Here is a 19,056-nt window from a genome sequence, read left to right on the forward strand (position 1 = left end):
TCCAAAAAAATAATAAAGATTTTAAAGTCCAAAAATGATTTTTAAGTCCACGGAAATAATGCATTTAACTTGAAGGTTAAGGATGATTGTATTTTAATATATTATAAGAATAGTATAACTATCTGTGAAATATTACCCATTTATTTCACAAAATAATGTGTTGGCAAATGACCAATATTTAGTTATATAGGTCTCAATATGTCACATTCAGCCCTGGACTTCACTGACTGAAGTTGAACTTGCACTAATAATGACTTTAGTTGATTTTTCACTCTTTAAAATATAGTATTTCTTAATTATTAATAATTACAGCTTGTAGATTGGCTATTTTCACGATTTTAAATTGTTTTTAAATAATAATAAAAAAGGAACATACAAGATTTCCACCCGACAGCCATAATATATAGCCAATATATGGTTCTGTATCAGTATATGAGTCCGTTTTTGAAGATTTCATTCTAATTGGCTACTATGCCTGAATATGAATTTCATGAGCCTGGGTAGGTCACCCTGGCTTGGCGGAGATATGCCCTGTAGCACACTCCGCACAGCAGCAGCAGCAGCAGCAGCAGCAGCAGGTGAAAGCAATTCACTTAATTGCTCGTTCTCTCTCCCTCTTTCCGTCTCCTCAATCTCTCGCTCGCTCTTTCTCTCTCAATCTTTCACTCTCCCTCTGTCTCTCCCTCTCTCTTTCTTTCCTTCTCTCTCTGCTGCTTTTTACCTCCCTCTTTCTCCCTCCCTCCGTTTCTCTCTCCGTCTCTCTCCCTTTCTTTCTCCCTCCCGCTTTCTCCGTTCCTCTCTCTCCCTCGCTCCTGGTATGTCCCTCTCTCTCACCCACTTTCTCTCTGTCTTCCTCCCCTCTCTCTTTCTCTTTCTCTCCCCTCTCTCCCTTCCTCTCTCTCTTTCCCTCTCTCTCTCTCTCTCTCTTTCTCCCCCCTCTTTCTCTCCCCCTCGGTCTCTACCACTCTTCCTCTGTCACTATCTCCCTGCTTTACGAGCCTATTCATGCAATGCTTGAACTCCCACTCTGAAGGAAGGACATGTTTACATACTTGCGCATTACATATTTATACATAAACACGGATGCATGTGACTCCGTCACTGGACAAATTTACACACCTGCTCCCAATCACCACAGCGCAAAAGTAGGGCAAATCAATCAATCTCTCTCTCTCTGGGAGCAACAACAAGAAACAGTGAATGTAGGTTTTCATAGACATGGTCGCTTGTTTCTCTCACATAATCTGGCAACACCGACAGCCCTCTGTTGTCACTGCCACTGCGCTACCAGTCGGCTAAAAAGCTGAACATGTTCGGTCGGCTCTGGGTCGGCCGAAAAGGTCCCGACGGACCCCCCGACGGACCCCTAACCGACTGGCCGACGCTTCCCGAAGCCAATTCGGCCCAAAATCGGGCCGACTCAGATTGGTCTGGAGAGGGCTTTAAGGAACCTGACTTTTTCCAGACTGAACAGATGGACACGATTTTCTCCAAAAAAGGCCTACACATCATTCACCTAAATGTGAATAGCCTCAAAAACCCCACAAAGATGTCTGAACTAAGATCCATGTTTGGAAATGGCAAGGTAGGGGTTCTCTCTTTTTCAGAGACAAAACTGGATGACACAGTAGACGATTCTGAAATTGAGATTATAGGCTACAATGTCATTAGGAAAGACAGAACTCTTTGTGGAGGAGGGGTATGCATTTATGTGAGATCTGACATCATTTTCAATGTGTACCCAAAATTGGAGAACAACTCCACGGAATCGGTCTGGATAAAAATCACCTATCCTCACGCTAAACCCCTGATAATTGGCGCAATCTACAGGCCCCCAGGTCAAAATGAGTTTTATGATTTATTAGAGGAGCACATGGCAATCATTGGAAATTCGGAATTGATTTTGATTGGCGACTACAATACGGATGTACTCCGGAAAGACGCCGCCATATTTAAATCTTTCAAAAAATTCTGTGACATGCATAGCCTCACCCAAATGATAAAAAATATCACAAGGGTAGGCCCCACTTCTCAGACCATCATTGACCTCATTTTGACATCAGACCAGTCGAGGATTCCTTTAAGTGGAGTCATTGAGTGCAGTCTAAGCGACCATAACATCATTTTCTGCACGCGTAAGCTTCACAGATCTGTAGTTGATTGTCATAGCACGATCAGCTGCAGAGCTGTGAAAACTTACTCATCAGAAGCTCTCACAACAGCTCTTGAGAAAGTGGATTGGTCAAATGTACTCGGTGGCTCCTCGGCTGAGGAGTCTTGGACTGGTTTCAAAACTGCTTTTGTGTCTGTTATTGATAGCCTAGCGCCCAAGAAGGTGGTGAGAGTCAGAGCCCGTACACAACCCTGGATGAATGGAGACATCCTAAATGCAATCAAACTCAGAAACAAAATGTACTCTGAGTTCAGGAAATGCAAAGATGTGCAACTACTTGAAAGATGCAGAAATCAACGAAATGTAGTAAACAAATTGGTCAAAACTGCCAAAAAGAATTTCTTAAATGAAAGCATTGAGGCAAACAAAAGCCACCCACAAAAGCTGTGGGAAGCGCTACAGAAATTGGGCTGCAACAACAAAATTCAAACCAAAGCTACAAACATCTGCATTATTTCAAGTGGCGTGCTCATTACCGACAAGCAAGCGGTAGCAAACTGTTTTAACAGCTTTTTTACCACCATTGCAACCCAGTTGGTAAGCAAACTTCCTCAGCATTCAGGTTTGTACGGCTCTGACCACATCCATGCTCACTATGTTAAACTAGGGGCTAAAAAAGACTCCTTTTCATTCAAACCAGTAAATGCTGATGATGTGCAGAAAAAACTACTCGCCCTCCAGCCAAACAAGGCCACCGGCCTTGACAATATCCCCACCAGATTCCTCAGAGACGCAGCTACTGCTATCGCCCCCATAGTAGCCCAAATCACAAACCTATCCATCAGCCAGTGTCACGTCCCACAGGATTTCAAGTTGGCAAGAGTAATCCCTCTGCATAAAAAAGGAAGCAAATTAGAACCTGGCAACTATAGGCCTGTTTCCATCCTTTGTTCCATCTCAAAGGTTGTAGAGCGATTAATTCAAGAACAAATCAACAGCTACCTCAGCGAGCATAAACTGTTGTTTGAATTCCAATCGGGCTTCAGAACCTCCCATTCCACTGACACATTCCTACTGTATCTGACCGACTACATCAAACGTGAGGTAGACGCGGGCAAATACTGCGGCATGGTCATGTTGGACCTCCAAAAAGCGTTCGACACTGTAAACCACTCAATTTTACTTGATAAGCTGAGGGCGATTGGTTTTGACTGCACATCACTAAACTGGATGAGATCTTACCTGGAGGGAAGAGAACAAGTGGTTGACATCAACGGAACCATGTCCTCATCCCTCCCGGTGAGCTGTGGGGTTCCTCAGGGCAGCATTCTAGGGCCGTTACTGTTTCTTCTATACATTAACGACATGAGTGCTGCCTGTAACTGCAAATTGTTCCTGTTAGCTGATGACTCGGCACTCCTGATCTCGGGAGAGGACAAGTTGCAAGTTGAGGAGGCGCTCAGCTCCGAACTCTCAAAAATCCGTACTTGGCTTACCGATAACAAACTGTCACTACACCTTGGGAAAACTGAATCCATTCTCTTTGGGACCAAACATTCCCTCAGACAGATGGATGTAAATGATTTCAAGGTCAAAGTCGATGACACAATTATCTCTAGCAAAGAAGAGATTACCTATTTGGGTTGTGTACTTGACAAATACCTGACAGGTGAAAGCATGGCTACAAAGGTGGTCAAAAGAGTAAACCAGAGAACCAAATTTATGGGCAGAGTTTCCTCTTTTGTCAACCCTCAGGCCCTCAGGACCCTCTCTGGGGCCCTGATTCAACCACTTTTTGACTATGCTTGCACCTCCTGGTACTCCAGCACCTCAGTGTCACTGAAGACTAAGCTTCAAACCTCCCAAAACAAACTGATTCGGCTACTCCTCGGATTGGGGCCCATGACCCACCTTTCTCCCACCCATTTTGCCAGCCTAGGCTGGCTCAGGGTGGAAGACAGGGTTAAACAACTAAAAATGGGACTGGCCTTCAAAATTGTAAATGCAAATTTGCCCGATATGCCCCCAATTCCCGCATATCTGAGTAAATACCTCCAAAAGGTTAGCGACACCCACAGTCACAATACCAGAGGGAGCGTTAACAACAATTTGGTACCGCCCACCCATAAATCAAACATGGGCAAATTCTCCTTCTACAGCACTGCCACCCAGGATTGGAATAGTCTAACTCCATCCCTCAAAAAATGCAGTTCGCTGGGCTCATTTAAAAGAGCCTTAAAAAATCACCTTTCAGGAGGCCAAAGGTGGAGGTAGTACCATTTTCCCGTTAGACAGCAGACCCCCCCCCCCCTGTTCTTGTACATATTTTTTTCCCCTCTTTTTTATTTTTTTTGTTGTACATAGTGTTATATATTGTTTTTGGCTGTTTATTTTGTAATGATATTTGAACTGTGGTGCCACTATATATGCCTATGAATTAAATACCAAGGCCCTCATTGGAAACAAGTCCGCAAGGACTTTTATGAACGGACCTGTTAGACAAAGTATTTTAAATGTAACTGTGCTGTTTTTTTTGCCTAATAAAATATTCAATCAATCAATCAATCACATGCAGAGGAACATAGTTCCTCTCCCGACTGAACAGGCCAACCTGTAGGATTTGCTAGTGCAGCGACAGTGATCACCCTCCACGACCCGGCTTGCGTCCGGCGAACACAGCAAATCGTGTTTTATACAGTATAAATACGCACGCACACAACTAAGCATGCTTACACGTACACCCGGCGTACACGTACACACGTTGTGTGTGTACATTGTATACTGTACACACACACACGCACGCACGCACACACACACACACACACACACACACACACACACACACACACACACACACACACACACACACACACACACACACACACACACACACACACACACACACACTATACCTGAATAGTGAGTGAGCATGTTAATTCCAATTTCCCAACGGTGCACTTTTTGAAGTATTTCCCTTTTGACTTTGCGTCAATGGAAGACGGATATCCCATTTTACAAGAAACACAGACATCACGTCTGGCAACCTTGTTCAGAGTCAGTGTTGTGTGCAGGCAGCTAAAGTCATTGTCAGCTCTCATCTAGACAGCCATAGCTCAGAGCAGCCACCATGAAACTGCAGCTCTGCTGTCTGCTCAGCTGTAGCATGAAGGCTCTCAGGGTGACAATAGAAAGACTGTGGGTGGGGCAAACGTAGGTAGTTGTAACAACTCGGTCTACTTTTAAACCACTTGTACCGTAGCATCGCTATTCTGTAGATCGGCTATTTTCGGCAAAGATATTTTAGTGTAGCTAAACAGCGTTTTGGCTTATTCGCCTATCTGATGTGACGTAGTCTGTTTTGCTCACTCTGTGTCCATTCCCTCTAACATCCTGACATGACCTTTAAAACGTACTATCACGTATTCGGGCACATTATGCCTGCTTCCCTCCTTCCATATTTCCGAGTCCCTCCCACTGTCCACTTTGCGAGTTTGTTGAAGTTCAGACCAAGGAGTAAGCAAGTGTAGCCCAGGTCATAATTCTGTGTCACTGCTGTATTAAATGTATTCTGACTGTTGCCTGTTCTGACTGTGAACACCTGTGGGTGCGGATTCCAGAGCTGCCAATCAGCACATGTCACAGCCATGAGCAATCACCAACTAGTTAGCAATCAGCAGTCACTGACCAGTCACAGCTTGGTAAAAGCAATAGTGTCCGCCTGCAGTAGTGAGGTGAATGGTGTGGAGCAGCTGCAGGTCTGTACAGAGACACACTTGTCAAATCCGTAACTTGACTAACTTTGATATATTCTATGACCAGTTAAAGCAGTTGGCCCGGATCACTGGGCTTGCGGTCCTCCTTGCACCTAGGCTGAAATGCCTGACAGCATGTCGCTGGTTCGAATCCTGTTCCTGACGACCTTTGCTGCGTGTCACTCCCCATCTCTCTCTCTCCCCATTTCCTGTCAATCTACTATACTATCAATAAAGGCAGAAAAATCCAAAGAAATATCTTTAAAATACAGTTGTGATACAGATTTTTTGATTTCCACCTCCTATACTGATTGGTATGAATGTGAGATACGAGTGAGTATCGGTGCTGTCATGGTTGTCAGCATCTCTGCGGGGAGTCCTTCATAGCTGCTAGGCACACAGTTGTCTCTTGGCTGACAGCTTGTCTGTACCTGAAGGCTTAAATCAGTGGGTTGGCACCTCGTTTTGATCAGCCGGTCAGATTGTTCTACTGAGGTGATAAAAAACAACCATTATTAACCATTATTGTTTGATGTGTGCATACAACTTTTCTCCCCACATACATTAGTGAGAAAGTATCTTACCTTTTATTATTCATATTAAATTATTGGCTCATTCTTTGTTTTTAAGTTTATTACTTCATTATTGACTTATTCTAACTGTATTATTCTAATTAATTATTATTATCTTGACACTACTGTAGGTGATCACAGCAGCCTTTGTTTCACCCGGGGTGCAACACAACACCGGCATTCTCACTTGGATCTGCGAGGTCGCACTGTGCTAGCCTGGGACCAGACAAATCTGCCAGTGCAAAAAAAACGTGCCCTCTGCGATTTGGGTCTGGCACCGCTCCGTTGTGAATGTTATTCATGTTATTCAAATCACTTCATTACCATAGTAAGTGAAAGTGTCAGATACTCTATTACTATATCATGACTTATGTAATGTAGTATGCATAATGGCACAGTACGTAGGGTAGGATTTGTCCCAATGAAGACTGGATTCACTTGGATAGTGAAGGACATGCAGGTACTTTATATGGTTACAGTATATAAGCTCATGATTCAGCTTTTGGCATCTGGGTATGGCATCTGTACAATTAGTATATGCCAGCAGTGCCCAGCACACAAGCAGTCACGACACATGCTGTACACTAAGGGTGTGAGCAACATGCAAACACAGCCATACGCACTTGAACCCTCTTTGACTGCTATCTATTCTAAAGGATGTACACAGTATACCATGGTCTGTATTTTTAGCTTTAAGTTAGCTGTGTCCGTCTGCCCGTCTGCGCCCGTCTGTCTGCCCGCCCGCCCGTCCGCCCGTCCGTCCGTCCGTCCGTCCGTCCGTCCGTCCGTCCGTCCGTCCCTCCCTCCCTCCCTCCCTCCCTCCGTCCGTCCGTCCGTCCGTCCATCCGTCCGTCCGTCCGTCCCTCCCTCCCTCCCTCCGTGCGTCCACCACTTTGGTCCCAAACACCATGTCTTGAAAACTACTGGATGGATTGCCTTGGAATTAGCTGTGACCCTAATGCTCCATAGAGGATCAATCCTACTGATTTTAGTGAATGATTATTGTGAGTGTTTTTTTATCACGATTTAATAACGATTATTGTCCCATCCCTACTTTGTACACAGGATATCTCAATGCAACATTTTTCATTCATTTAGTTTAGGAAGTGGGCAGTGGCAATTATCGGGGGATTGATGGATAGGAGGACGTTCTAATTAGAAAGAATAACTCAGAGCAGCTCATAGGAAAGGAATGTGAACTACTTCATCTGGGACTGGGATCTTAGTTAAAAATCTATTCATTTTAATCTGTGTGAACTGAACTTTGAGCTAAACTCTTGTGAAGTTTGAACTTGCACAACACGGCTATCAGGATGAACTTGACAGATTTTAGTGACCCCATGGCCTTTCCTCTAGTGCGCACCTACAGTATAGACCGGGGTTTTAGACCAGGGTTTTAGACACTATTAGTGTATTTTTTTCCTGTTACCTTTGTATCTTGCCTTGCCTACTGTATCTACGTGTAGTCTTAACATATTCAGAGTCAGTTGCACATGCATGCATACAAATAATACATACATTGTAAACACCCAAATCCCAGCACAAAGCACACATAACGCTTTTGCCTGTATCACTCTCTCCTGCGCACACACACACACACACACACACACACACACACACACACACACACACACACACACACACACACACACACACACACACACACACACACACACACACACACACACCCTTCCCTCAAAGACTTTTAAGACCTGGCAATACTGGGATATTTAACAGAGCACTACTAGTTTGGCTTCCTGAATGATCGACCAAATTACAGCCTTTGTTTATAGGCCTCCTGTTGCTAGGTTAGTTTAATTGCCCTGGAGCTACCACGCAGCAATTACAACTTTTACATCTCAGCGTTGTTAGTGGTTTATAATTGTGAGGCGCGTGCTACAGACTTCCACTGCAGATGTGTGAAGAGAGGTCTGTTTGAAATCCTAGTGTGCTCCGTTCCAATGTAAGGAGACTTTCTAGCAATGCCAAATTACTACTCTTTACCCTAGAGTGCGCGTATTGTCTTACAAGGGGCAGAGAGTGGTTGCAATGAATTGATTGTCCCAGAGTTTTGTGTTTCTATGTCCATGTCAGTGTGAACTACAGCATTACACCCGAGAGACATTTCCAATGGCTCCTTGCGTAATAATAATAATAATAATAGCTTGAATTTATATAGCGCCTTTCATAAACCCAAGGACGCTTTACATCAGAACAATGAACAACTAACAGACAAATGAACAAACAAACAACTATATGCCATAAGCCTGAGAGAATAGGTGTCTTTTCAAGGCAGCTTTAAAAGAGTCCAGTGTTGGAGCATGGCGAATCCCTATTGGGATGGAGTTCCTTTCACAGTATGTATTGTACAGTATGTCCTTTCACATGCTGTGAGCTACCATAGACCAATGGATCCCAAACTGTGTGCTAGCTATACACATTTACTACCAGTACTTTGTGCACACTTATTTTCCCAATACACAGGCAAGTTCTATATCCTAAAATATATATTTTAACCACTTTCGACCTGGCAGCCCTGTTGTGTGCATGTCATGATAGGCAAATAATATGTATGTATTCTTTTTTCCTTTTCACAAATCTTTGAAAATCAATGAATGCAGAACAGGTTGATGGTGAGAAAGGAGAGCGTGAGACTAGAAAAGTTCGGGTCAATTTGGAAATGTAAAGGTCTGGCAAAGAGTAGCAGGTAGCAACGCACAGGGATTATGAGTGGAGTACTTAGTGAATGGATAAAATGTACATCATATACTATAGCTCTTTGGATAAAGGTGCTATCGAAATGTAGACCATTTACCTACCATTCATATCCCACGTGATGAACTGATTAGCATTTTTTTCTGCACCCACCCACACGCAAGGCACATGCATATACACACCCACGCGTGCTGGGCACGTGCATAAACCCCCCCCCCATATGCACAGTGTCGCTGTGCATATTCTGATGTCAGCTGAAGCTAATCTGCCAGTCCCATGCCATACCATATCCTGCCAAAACACACACACACGCACGCACGCACGCACGCACGCACGCACGCACGCACGCACGCACGCACGCACGCACGCACGCACGCACGCACACACACACACACACACACACACACACACACACACACACACACACACACACACACACACACACACACACACACACACTCATCCCACTATGGGTCAAAGAACAACAATAAAAGCTTTTTTCTCATTTTCTTTTATTTCACAAATTCAATTTGTGTGCTATTGAGAATTTGATGTCAATTTAGGTATTGAGAACAAATTCATTACAGTACATCACATGAACGCTAATACCTACCTACCTAGCAAAAGAAATTGAATATGATTTGGTATGATGACATGATTGGCACAATCGGATGCCGAACTCCCATCATGCATTTGACGATTCTTAAATTAGCATGCAGCGTGAGGTACGCCCTCTGCCCTCAGCACCTGTTACTGTTCTGCCTACCAGCCTGTCTTCCTTTCATCTCCATCTTTCTCCCTGCATCAACCTCTCGCTCAGCTTTTTCTATGCATTCTCCATCAGTCCATCTCAACTCACCCCTTCAATTAGCCTCTAAATTGTTCTGTGTACTTCTCCATTCAGCCACCTTCTCTTCAGTTAAAAACACTCCTCCACTCTTCTCTTTACTAGGGCTGCCACCGCATAGACACATTTTACAGATTTGTTGATTAAATTCATGAATCAATTCGTCTATGACCCTGGTTGGAACATCAACTGGGTGATCTTGATGGGATATTTGTTCAAAAATGCCCACCCCTATTGTACAGTGAGGTCAAACTCTCTCAAATACCACTTCTCGTCGGGATCCCTAGCAAGAGCCTTCAAAAGCTCCAATACATACATATATACAGCGCTGCTAGGATCCTGACGAGAGTGCGCAAATACGAGCACATCACCCCCATTCTCAAATCACTGCACAGGCTTCCCATCTCATCCCGGACAGAATACAAAATCACCCTGTTAACCCACCAGTGCATCTACGGAAATGCCCCCCCCTACCTCAAGGAATTGATCGAACCACAGACCGCCACCCGCAGCCTCCGCTCCGCAAACATAAACAAACTTAAGGAACGGCACACCAACCTCCGCACTATGGGAGACCGAGCATTCTATGCAGCTGCCCCCCGGCTGTGGAACTCACTCCCAGACCATCTCAGAACACTTTTAAGAGAGCACTGAAAACCTACCATTTTAACAAAGCATTTGGTTAGCTTTTTAAGCCGATTTAATAACCCTGCCTCTCCTCTTTAAGCTTGTTTTTAAACATGTTTTTAACCTGTTTTAGACTTTTTGATTATCTTGCAAATGGTTTTCTTTATCTTGTTTTGTTATGTACTGTAGCACTTTGAGGTTTGTTTCAAATGTAAAGTGCAATACAAATAAAATGTATTATTATTATTATTATTATTAAATACCATATCTGTCTTATTTCTTTCCAAAATGTAATTTGTATATGATGTGCTATCATCAGTATTTTACAATTCCCATCAATTATTGTTTCATTATTGTTATTGATATGCTTGAAGGTAGGGTAAGTGATATTTTGGGGTAATTTCTTTTGTTGTTGTTAAAAAGGTTAAAGTACTATATTCTGATAGAAATCATTGCTACAGAGCATTTGTTCAGTCACAGGGGTCTCTCCAGCTCTTTAGTAAACAGAATATTATTAATAAAGAGCTGGAGAGACATGGGAGACTCCTTTTACTGAACAGACACTCTAGCAATGAGTACTATCAGAATATAGAGCTATTTAACACTTATTTTAACCAAAGTAAATCACTTACCCTAACTTTAACAGTTTTCTCCTCAGATAGTCAGAATTTATATTACCTTTATTATTCATATTAAATCTTTGTAAGGTTTTATGATTAAGTTATTCTATGCTTTTATTAGTCTAATTGGCAGCCTATAATATGTAAAAGCACTGCCTGGCACTGGGTGATCTGCAACGTTATGGTCAGACTGGTGAACTCAAAGTGCACAACACAGAGATGAGGCAAGAGTAACATCTACAGAGTTTATTGCGGGGGGGGGGGGGCAAGGATAGGAGAATGGAGAGGGCAGGAGGGCAGGCAAGGCAGGCGGACAAACAAGCAGGGCGGGCAGAACGCCCAAGCTGAAGCCATGCCCAGACACTGAAACAGACAGGAGGGAGAGAGAGAGAGAGAGGCTAGGTGGATGCGGGGGGCATGACATACAAATCCTATGACTATTAGTTGACTTAGGCTTTTCTTAGTCAAGGCCGGCCCTATTCTTCAGCCTTCGCCCTGGTGGCCATCTGCATAAGGGCTCTTGTGTTTTGCTTTGTTCCTGTAGGAGTTGATGACCAAACTAATAACGGAGACCCCAGACCAGCCCATTCCTTTTCTTATCGACCACCTGCAGACCAAACAGGTCAGCCCTACCAAGCTGCAGAGAACACTGTCGGGCTCCGCAGCACTGTGGGCACAGAGCTCCGCAGGTGGGTATTAGTGGAGGCTAAGCACACATGCACGCTCGCACATATGCACATACAGTATGCAACGCACGCACACACGCACGCACGCCACGCCACGCACGCACGCACACACGCACGCCACGCCACGCACACTGTATGCACATAATGCTGTATGCATTGCAGACGCATGCACACACGCACGCACGCACGCACGCACGCACGCACGCACGCACGCACGCACGCACGCACGCACGCACGCACGCACGCACGCACGCACGCACGCACGCACGCACACACACACACACACACACACACACACACACACACACACATACATACACACACACACACACCTTAAATCCTTAAAAAACATATTTTCTTTCAATTTAACTTTCAATCTGTTGACGGAACACAACATAATGTGTTGATATTGTGGTAAAGTATGTGACTATTGTCAGCTGAATGATGCAGCCAGAAGCCGGTACTCGTTTTATAGGTTGTTCTCCCACTTGCTTGAGTATTAAGGTAACGTTTATTCCAAGGCTGATAAAGATAATGCCAACACATTTTAATCACTGACAAGTGGCCCTGGTATAAGCAGCACGATCCACTCCAAGCCCCACTGTTATCGAAAAACAATGCACTTTTTGTTTGTTTAGAGGCAATTAGCCTCCACACATTATTTTTTGATAACTGCATGGATTATCACCAACAGAACATACAGTACTGTTGCACAGTACAAAATATACTGTATATATTCATGTATTCACTACGTACATTCTGCTGCTGAAAGGAACACTGTGATTGCCTCACCCAGCAGAAAACAAAAATACCCGGAGGGAGAACAGGAACTATGAGAAACCTTGGCAGATTCACCCCAAGAAGCCCAAGAAATCCAAGAGTGACCTGGCTGTCTCTAGCATCTCTCCTCCTTCACCAGAGTCCAAGTCCTGTGAGTAGCTCTGAGTAGTTTCCTGTGAGTAGTATCTTTTGTCAACCATTAGCTCCCACACTGTTGTATTTGTCTTTATTCTGTTTCTTTTTAGGTAACGAATAATGTAAGGGGGGGGACAAATAACAGAACATCAGTCTTAATTCAGGATACATGCAAGTTCATGACATTTCTCTGATGGTTGTTTCTCATTGTATTAAGGGCACTTGCCTGCTGAAATAAAAACGTAACTATACCTAGAAACCACTAGGTACTGTATAGTTATAGTTATAATCTTGGAGTGAGGGGCGGGGGATGCTGGTTTGGAGAAGAGAGAGAACAGGCGGATATTCTGACCGAGAGTCATAGACAGACCACTTCAATAATTCAACATTGTGCTCTGTCTTTGCCAACCTAGGTCTATTCCAGGCTGCGGTTAGGGCATTGCTTTCAATCATGGCTGAAATGGCTGTGAGGATGAGGATATCTGTCTGTCTGTGTGTATGTCTGTCTGTGTGTGTGTGTGTGTGTGTGTGTGTGTGTGTGTGTGTGTGTGGTGTGTGTGGTGTGTGTGTGTGTGTGTGTGTGTGTGTGTGTGTGTGTGTGTGTGTGTGTGTGTGTGCGTGTGCGCGTGTGTGCGTGCGTGCGTGCGTGCGCTCACATGCGCACACACGGGCGGCAGTGGCTCAGGAGGTAGATAGGCCGCTTGGGAACCGGAAGGTTCCCAGTTCGATCCCGGAGTTAGTGTCGAGGCGTCCTCGATTAAGACCCTGAACGCCTAATTGCTCCCGCTGAGCCGGTTGGTGCCTTGCATGGTTTCCACCGCGGTGTATGAATGTGTGTGTGAATGGTGAAGTGCCTTGGATAAAGGCACCATATAAATGCACCATATACATTTACCACACTGATATGAGATAGAGAGATAGAGAGAGAGGGAGACACAGTAACACTTTAGAAAGAGACAAACTTTGTCGTACAAAGGTACTGCAGTGTTTACTGCCCCACGGGAATTCCAAATACTCTGATTCAAAACAGGAATCCAAATCAAGTCACATTAAAAATACATACTTACATACGTATTTCTACCATACTGTAGGTGTGCAGCAGAGATAAATTAAATATTCAGCTGAAGAGTAAAAGGATAGCAGATCTCATGAATTTGCGGAAGTTTCAAATGCTTTTACTCTGATAATGATAACCATAAGGGATGTTAGCCTCTGCAGGGCCGAATTAACCCTTCGTGGTGCCCTGTGCTACGACCCGTGTCGGTGCCCCCCCCCCCCCCGGACCGTTTTGTCAGCGGGGGGGGGGGGGGGGGGGTTGACTCTTCACTGGCGCGTTTCACAGTTTCAGCAGCCGCTGCTTCTAAATTTCGGCGCTTTCCGGCAATAGTTCTGTCTTCTTTCACTTTCTCCACGCTGTTTGATGCCCCCCCAAGGTGCCCTGTGCTTCAGCACTAAAGCCCTTCCGTTAAGCTGGCACTGAGCCTCTGCCAGCAGGGGGCGGGCAGGATTTTGCCACGAGGAAAACAAAAACAAAAGAAACCAAATATTTACAGCAATGCCACTTGTGTGCCAATAACAAAAATGTGCGAAGTTGAACTACTGTCTTTTTTTTGTGCACATCCTACAAACCACAATTACATGTATTTAATCATTTTGTTAATTAGTCTAATATAGTTAAATTGAAAATTACCAAATCATCATCAGAACTGGGCTAGTCAACTTTGTGACCAGACAGATCCGTGTACAGTACGGCCCTGGGTTAATGTACTGTGCCCCTCGGTTGTTCCATTTGACTGATACTGTAATGGATTGTCCTAAAGGAATCAAATCCTCAACACTTAAGCTGAGCTATAAACACTTAAGCGCTTAAGCTGCTGTGTAGATGCAGCAGCTCCACAAACACACACAGAGCCTTGCAGCTAGAGGGCTGCCTGGAAGGCTCTCCCAACCAGTGGTAATGTAAGAGTATTCTCCAGCCTGAGCTTGGCAGAGATATTTGCTTTCTGTTTATGGCTGTCACTGTTCCAAGCAGCCTAGAGCAGGTTGGAGGAAGGCAGAATGCAGCAGCAACAGCAGCAGCAGCAGCAATAACCTCTGTCAAAAAAAACAGTATGTGTGTCTGTCTATCTCTCTCTCTCTCTGTGTGTGTGTGTGTGTGTGTGTGTGTGTGCGTGTGCGTGTGCGTGTGTGTGTGTGTGTGTGTGTGTGTGTGTGTGTGTGTGTGTGTGTGTGTGTGTGTGTGTGTGTGTGTGTGTCATCTTTGACAGCTAATACAGCTAATACAGATGTTGTTGTTGTAGTTGATGAAGAGTCCAGAGAAGTGTCTGTATTACAGATAGCATGCACCTTTGATCCTAGCCTAGAGGAAGCTTTTATGACCAAGGTTATTAAATACCAACCACTTCTGCATACAATCTCAGAGCTGGGCTATAGGTGCAGACTATTAGTTTTTATATTTGGCAGCCTAGGAGGACATTCCCACAGACTGGGGATGCCCAAAAAGGAGGCAAAAAGGCTGGCAAAGTATTGTGCTGTCTCTGCTATAATTGGCAGCCGCCACATATGGCGGAGACTAGTGATGAGCGGGCCGACCCGTAACCCGCGGGTCAACCCGCGGCGCGGGTGGTCGAGTTAGGATTTCAGAGGCAATTATGCGGGCTGCGGGTGAGCGGGTCAGCCGCTCTCACACGAAAAAAAAAAAAAAACGATTTTTAACAACATGCTTGTTGATTTAGCCCATGACAATGTTGTGCTACTGTAGACATTTAAAGCGACTTTGGGCACTTAAAAGAGTGCTATATAAATCTGAGCTATTATGATGATGATTATCTTTTTTTTCTCACCACGGGTCGCGGGCGGGTTGAGCCATAGATTTATATATGGGTTCGCGGGGCGGGTTGAGGCGGGTTGGGTTCTGTGGCGGGGCGGGGCGGGGCGGGGCGGGGCGGGGCGGGGTCGGTCATGAAAAAACCCGACCCGCACATCACTAGCGGAGACGCTGTTACTTATACCCATAGAGTACTGAGTGACATGACTTATTGTATAATGAAGACATATGCCATGATTTTGTGTATGCAATCTTGCACCTGCTGCACCTTTAATATTTGTGTCCTAACTGTCCTTGTATGCTCTCCTTTGTGTGGACATAAATAAATGGTTAAAATGTGTGTGTGTGTGTGTGTGTGTGTGTGTGTGTGTGTGTGTGTGTGTGTGTGTGGGGGAGGGCATCAGCACACACATCAGAGCTGTGATTCTTATTATTTTCTTCACCTGTCCTGACATGTCATGCACACATCACTCAGACATGTCTACTGTACATGTAATGCTGCAGGGGTCATTTTTCTGGTGCAGGGGACATTTTTCTGGCCAAGCTAAGGACCCGTAGCTGATAGAGAGAAGGAGCAGGGATCACACTTCAAACTATAGCTCACCAACTTTAGCTGATTGTCTCATCAATGTCTGTTGACTGTTGAGAAATTTGAAGTGACGTTGCAACTTTGATGGCTTCACAGATTAATTTGAGGATTTGAGTGTTTTGTAAATTATTATTATTATTGTTTTATAACAATTGATCTTAACTAGTATTATATATATATTTTCACACATATACATTTTTCCCACTCCAAAATAGCAAACCATAATTTGGCAGCCCCTCTGGGGTTCCTGTTGAACACTTTTTAATATTGGCACTTGTGTGTGTGCGTGTGCGTGTGCGTGTGCGTGTGCGTGTGCGTGTGCGTGTGCGTGTGCGTGTCCGTGTCCGTGGGTGCGTGCGTGCGTGGGTGGGTGAGTGCGTGCGTGCGTGCGCGTGTGCGCGCCCGCGTGCGTACGTACTGTAGCCCTTGTTTCAAAGACATCCAGTAAATTAATTTGGCATATGGTTGCCCGCCAGCGTCATTAGATGTTTTATTCAAATGTAGCGATGTTGTAGCAGCATAAGGACATTAGCTATGGATGCAGTATCTCTGTTCCTATAGGAGATTCTTCCTTTTGCCCTCTCCCTCTATAAATAATGTCTCTGTTCCTCCCATTCATGAATTAAACATCATGTAGAGACTGAGGGATGCTGCTTGCCAGAGGATGAGAGGAGGGTGGTGACGCAGTATGTGGGTCATTTCCTACTCCTGCTTGACCTATTTTGAAAAGTTAATCAAACACAATGATGGACACCCGCTGGCCCCTGGCCCCTATCCACTCAACTCATCCACTCACACTAACTTACAGCAATTCTGCAAGCATGCTGCACTCCTCTCCACTTTGCAGTCCTGTGTTGTTCCTGTTTGGGCAAACAGGAACAACATACAGGCTGTTTGCAAATCGTATTGAATTAAGATCGTTTTCCGTTTGCCATTTCCTTTCTCCCAAACGTTTGATCCGAGCTCTGTTCTGATTCTGATCACGGTCACATTGCCATGGGAATATCGAAACGAGGTGACTCTGTGGTGGCGGGCGGGAACATCACTGACATTGTGCTTTTTTCTTTTTCTTTTTTTTTCTTTTTTATTGACGGGGGTCCAGTGCCACGATCGATCGAGTACCCGTCCTGGGAGTGGCGGGAGAGCAAGGACTTTGATGAGCTCAACCACATCCTGCAGGAGAGCAAGAAGCTAGGCAAGGCTCTGGAGAACCTGTCACGCAGTAAGTGTGGTGTGCAGAGCAGCACGGGCCATGTGTTTACTCAGTACACCTTACTATTTAATACCCAGTGCAACGCTTAATACATTGTAACATACTGTACTAAAGTACAAAATTGTAGTCTCCAAATCCTAGACCTTTCTGCAAATACCACTGTAAATCCTGGGAAGAAAGAGGATCTAGTACCTAATCTAACGAGCTCACCGCTAAGCTCCAAAGAATCCTGAGCTGAGCTTTTGTATAGTAACATATGATTGTGTGCGGCGAGACATATTTATCTGTGCTTCAAATCCTTCTCTCTCCCTCCCTCCTTCCTCCAGGCATCGCCATCACTGATGACCTCGACCAGGTAGATATGAATCACTAACTCCTTTTTAAATTCACGCATGGGGTCGTTGTGTTTAATGTATGGTTCTGTCATTTATCACTCAACAGCATCACTCATAATACTCTATAATACGCTATGTCAAAAGTTGTTTAAGTTGTCTAACAATGCCAATTTGCACTGATATTAACCGTTGCCTAAAAACACCTATTTGCACGGACGTCGGCAAGTCCAGTCCATATTTGCCGATTTGTCCTAACTTTGGACATGTCCAGTCCATACTGTATGTGGGCATATTTGCCAATTTGCGCTGTCGTCAGGCATGTCCAGTCCATAGTGGGCATGTCAGCTCATTAGCACTGATGGCTGGCATGTCCACTCCATAAATAGACATGAGTGCATGCCCGCCACAGACAAGACAGACGGTCAGACAAACAGACAGACACTGCCCGCCCAAGCCTCCAGGACCGCTGAGGATTATTGAAGCTGCCGTGTCCTGTCCTGTCAAATCTGGTATTGCAGAACTTACGCATTTAAAACACTACTGCACCTGAAACGCTAGTGCGCCTGCTCTATTGGCTCCAACCTTGGAGCCAATCCCGGAAGAAGAGTGTACATCCGGGGGCCTCATGCGCTGAGTGAGCAGATTCATTGAAGTGAATAGGTGGGGGCCTGGCCGTCCGTTCTCTAGTTTTCATATAGCTCGCCACAGTTAGAACTTGATATAGTACATGTAGATACACTGTAAAGTTCAAGTAGATATGAAGTTACATACTGTAGTAGATAGTAGTGACTACACTAGGTTATAGCCAAGTTAAGCTACAGTAATAGCTGACTATCAAGGCGTGTCTACAGTATTGTATTCAAGAAACAGAGAAGTTCATAGAGTAAAGGTTGGAACGTTAACCGTTGTTGTTAACAGGGAATTTGAAACTAGGTATGAAAGCCAAGTTCCATAACTTGCATTCGGTTGACAAGAGTAACACAGCCCTGTGCCTAAGAACAAACTGCTGTGTTGGGGGAGTGATTTGTGAGAATGATATTTCAATAAGAAAGCTCCCCATCGTCATCCTCTCCCTCGCTGCTCACATGCTGCTCACTAGACAAAGCTTTGTTTGCTTCTTAGCTAGAGCCCGACTGATTGGTTTTCATGTGACTTTTTTGACAACATTGTTATCAGCAAGCCAATTATGCACCCCATGTGTCCCAATTGTTTACCAATTTCAATCTGGCGTCTATATTTTGGGCA

At 44.6% G+C, this 19,056-nt stretch overlaps 1 protein-coding gene across 1 annotated transcript in view; it reads left to right on the plus strand.

Moving 5' to 3' along the window:
• cUnh8orf34 (chromosome Un C8orf34 homolog) overlaps positions 1-19,056 on the plus strand; it is a gene marked incomplete at its 5' end in the record, with an annotated part of 88,759 nt that overhangs the window by 14,599 nt on the left and 55,104 nt on the right. The window contains 4 exon segments of the mRNA XM_080417370.1: positions 11,791-11,935; positions 12,732-12,863; positions 17,366-17,485; positions 17,803-17,831. Coding sequence (XP_080273496.1) covers positions 11,791-11,935; positions 12,732-12,863; positions 17,366-17,485; positions 17,803-17,831 — 426 coding nt within the window.

Source organism: Gymnoscopelus braueri, assembly GCF_963280865.1.
Source record: "Gymnoscopelus braueri genome assembly, chromosome: 21".
Taxonomy (NCBI): domain Eukaryota; kingdom Metazoa; phylum Chordata; class Actinopteri; order Myctophiformes; family Myctophidae; genus Gymnoscopelus; species Gymnoscopelus braueri.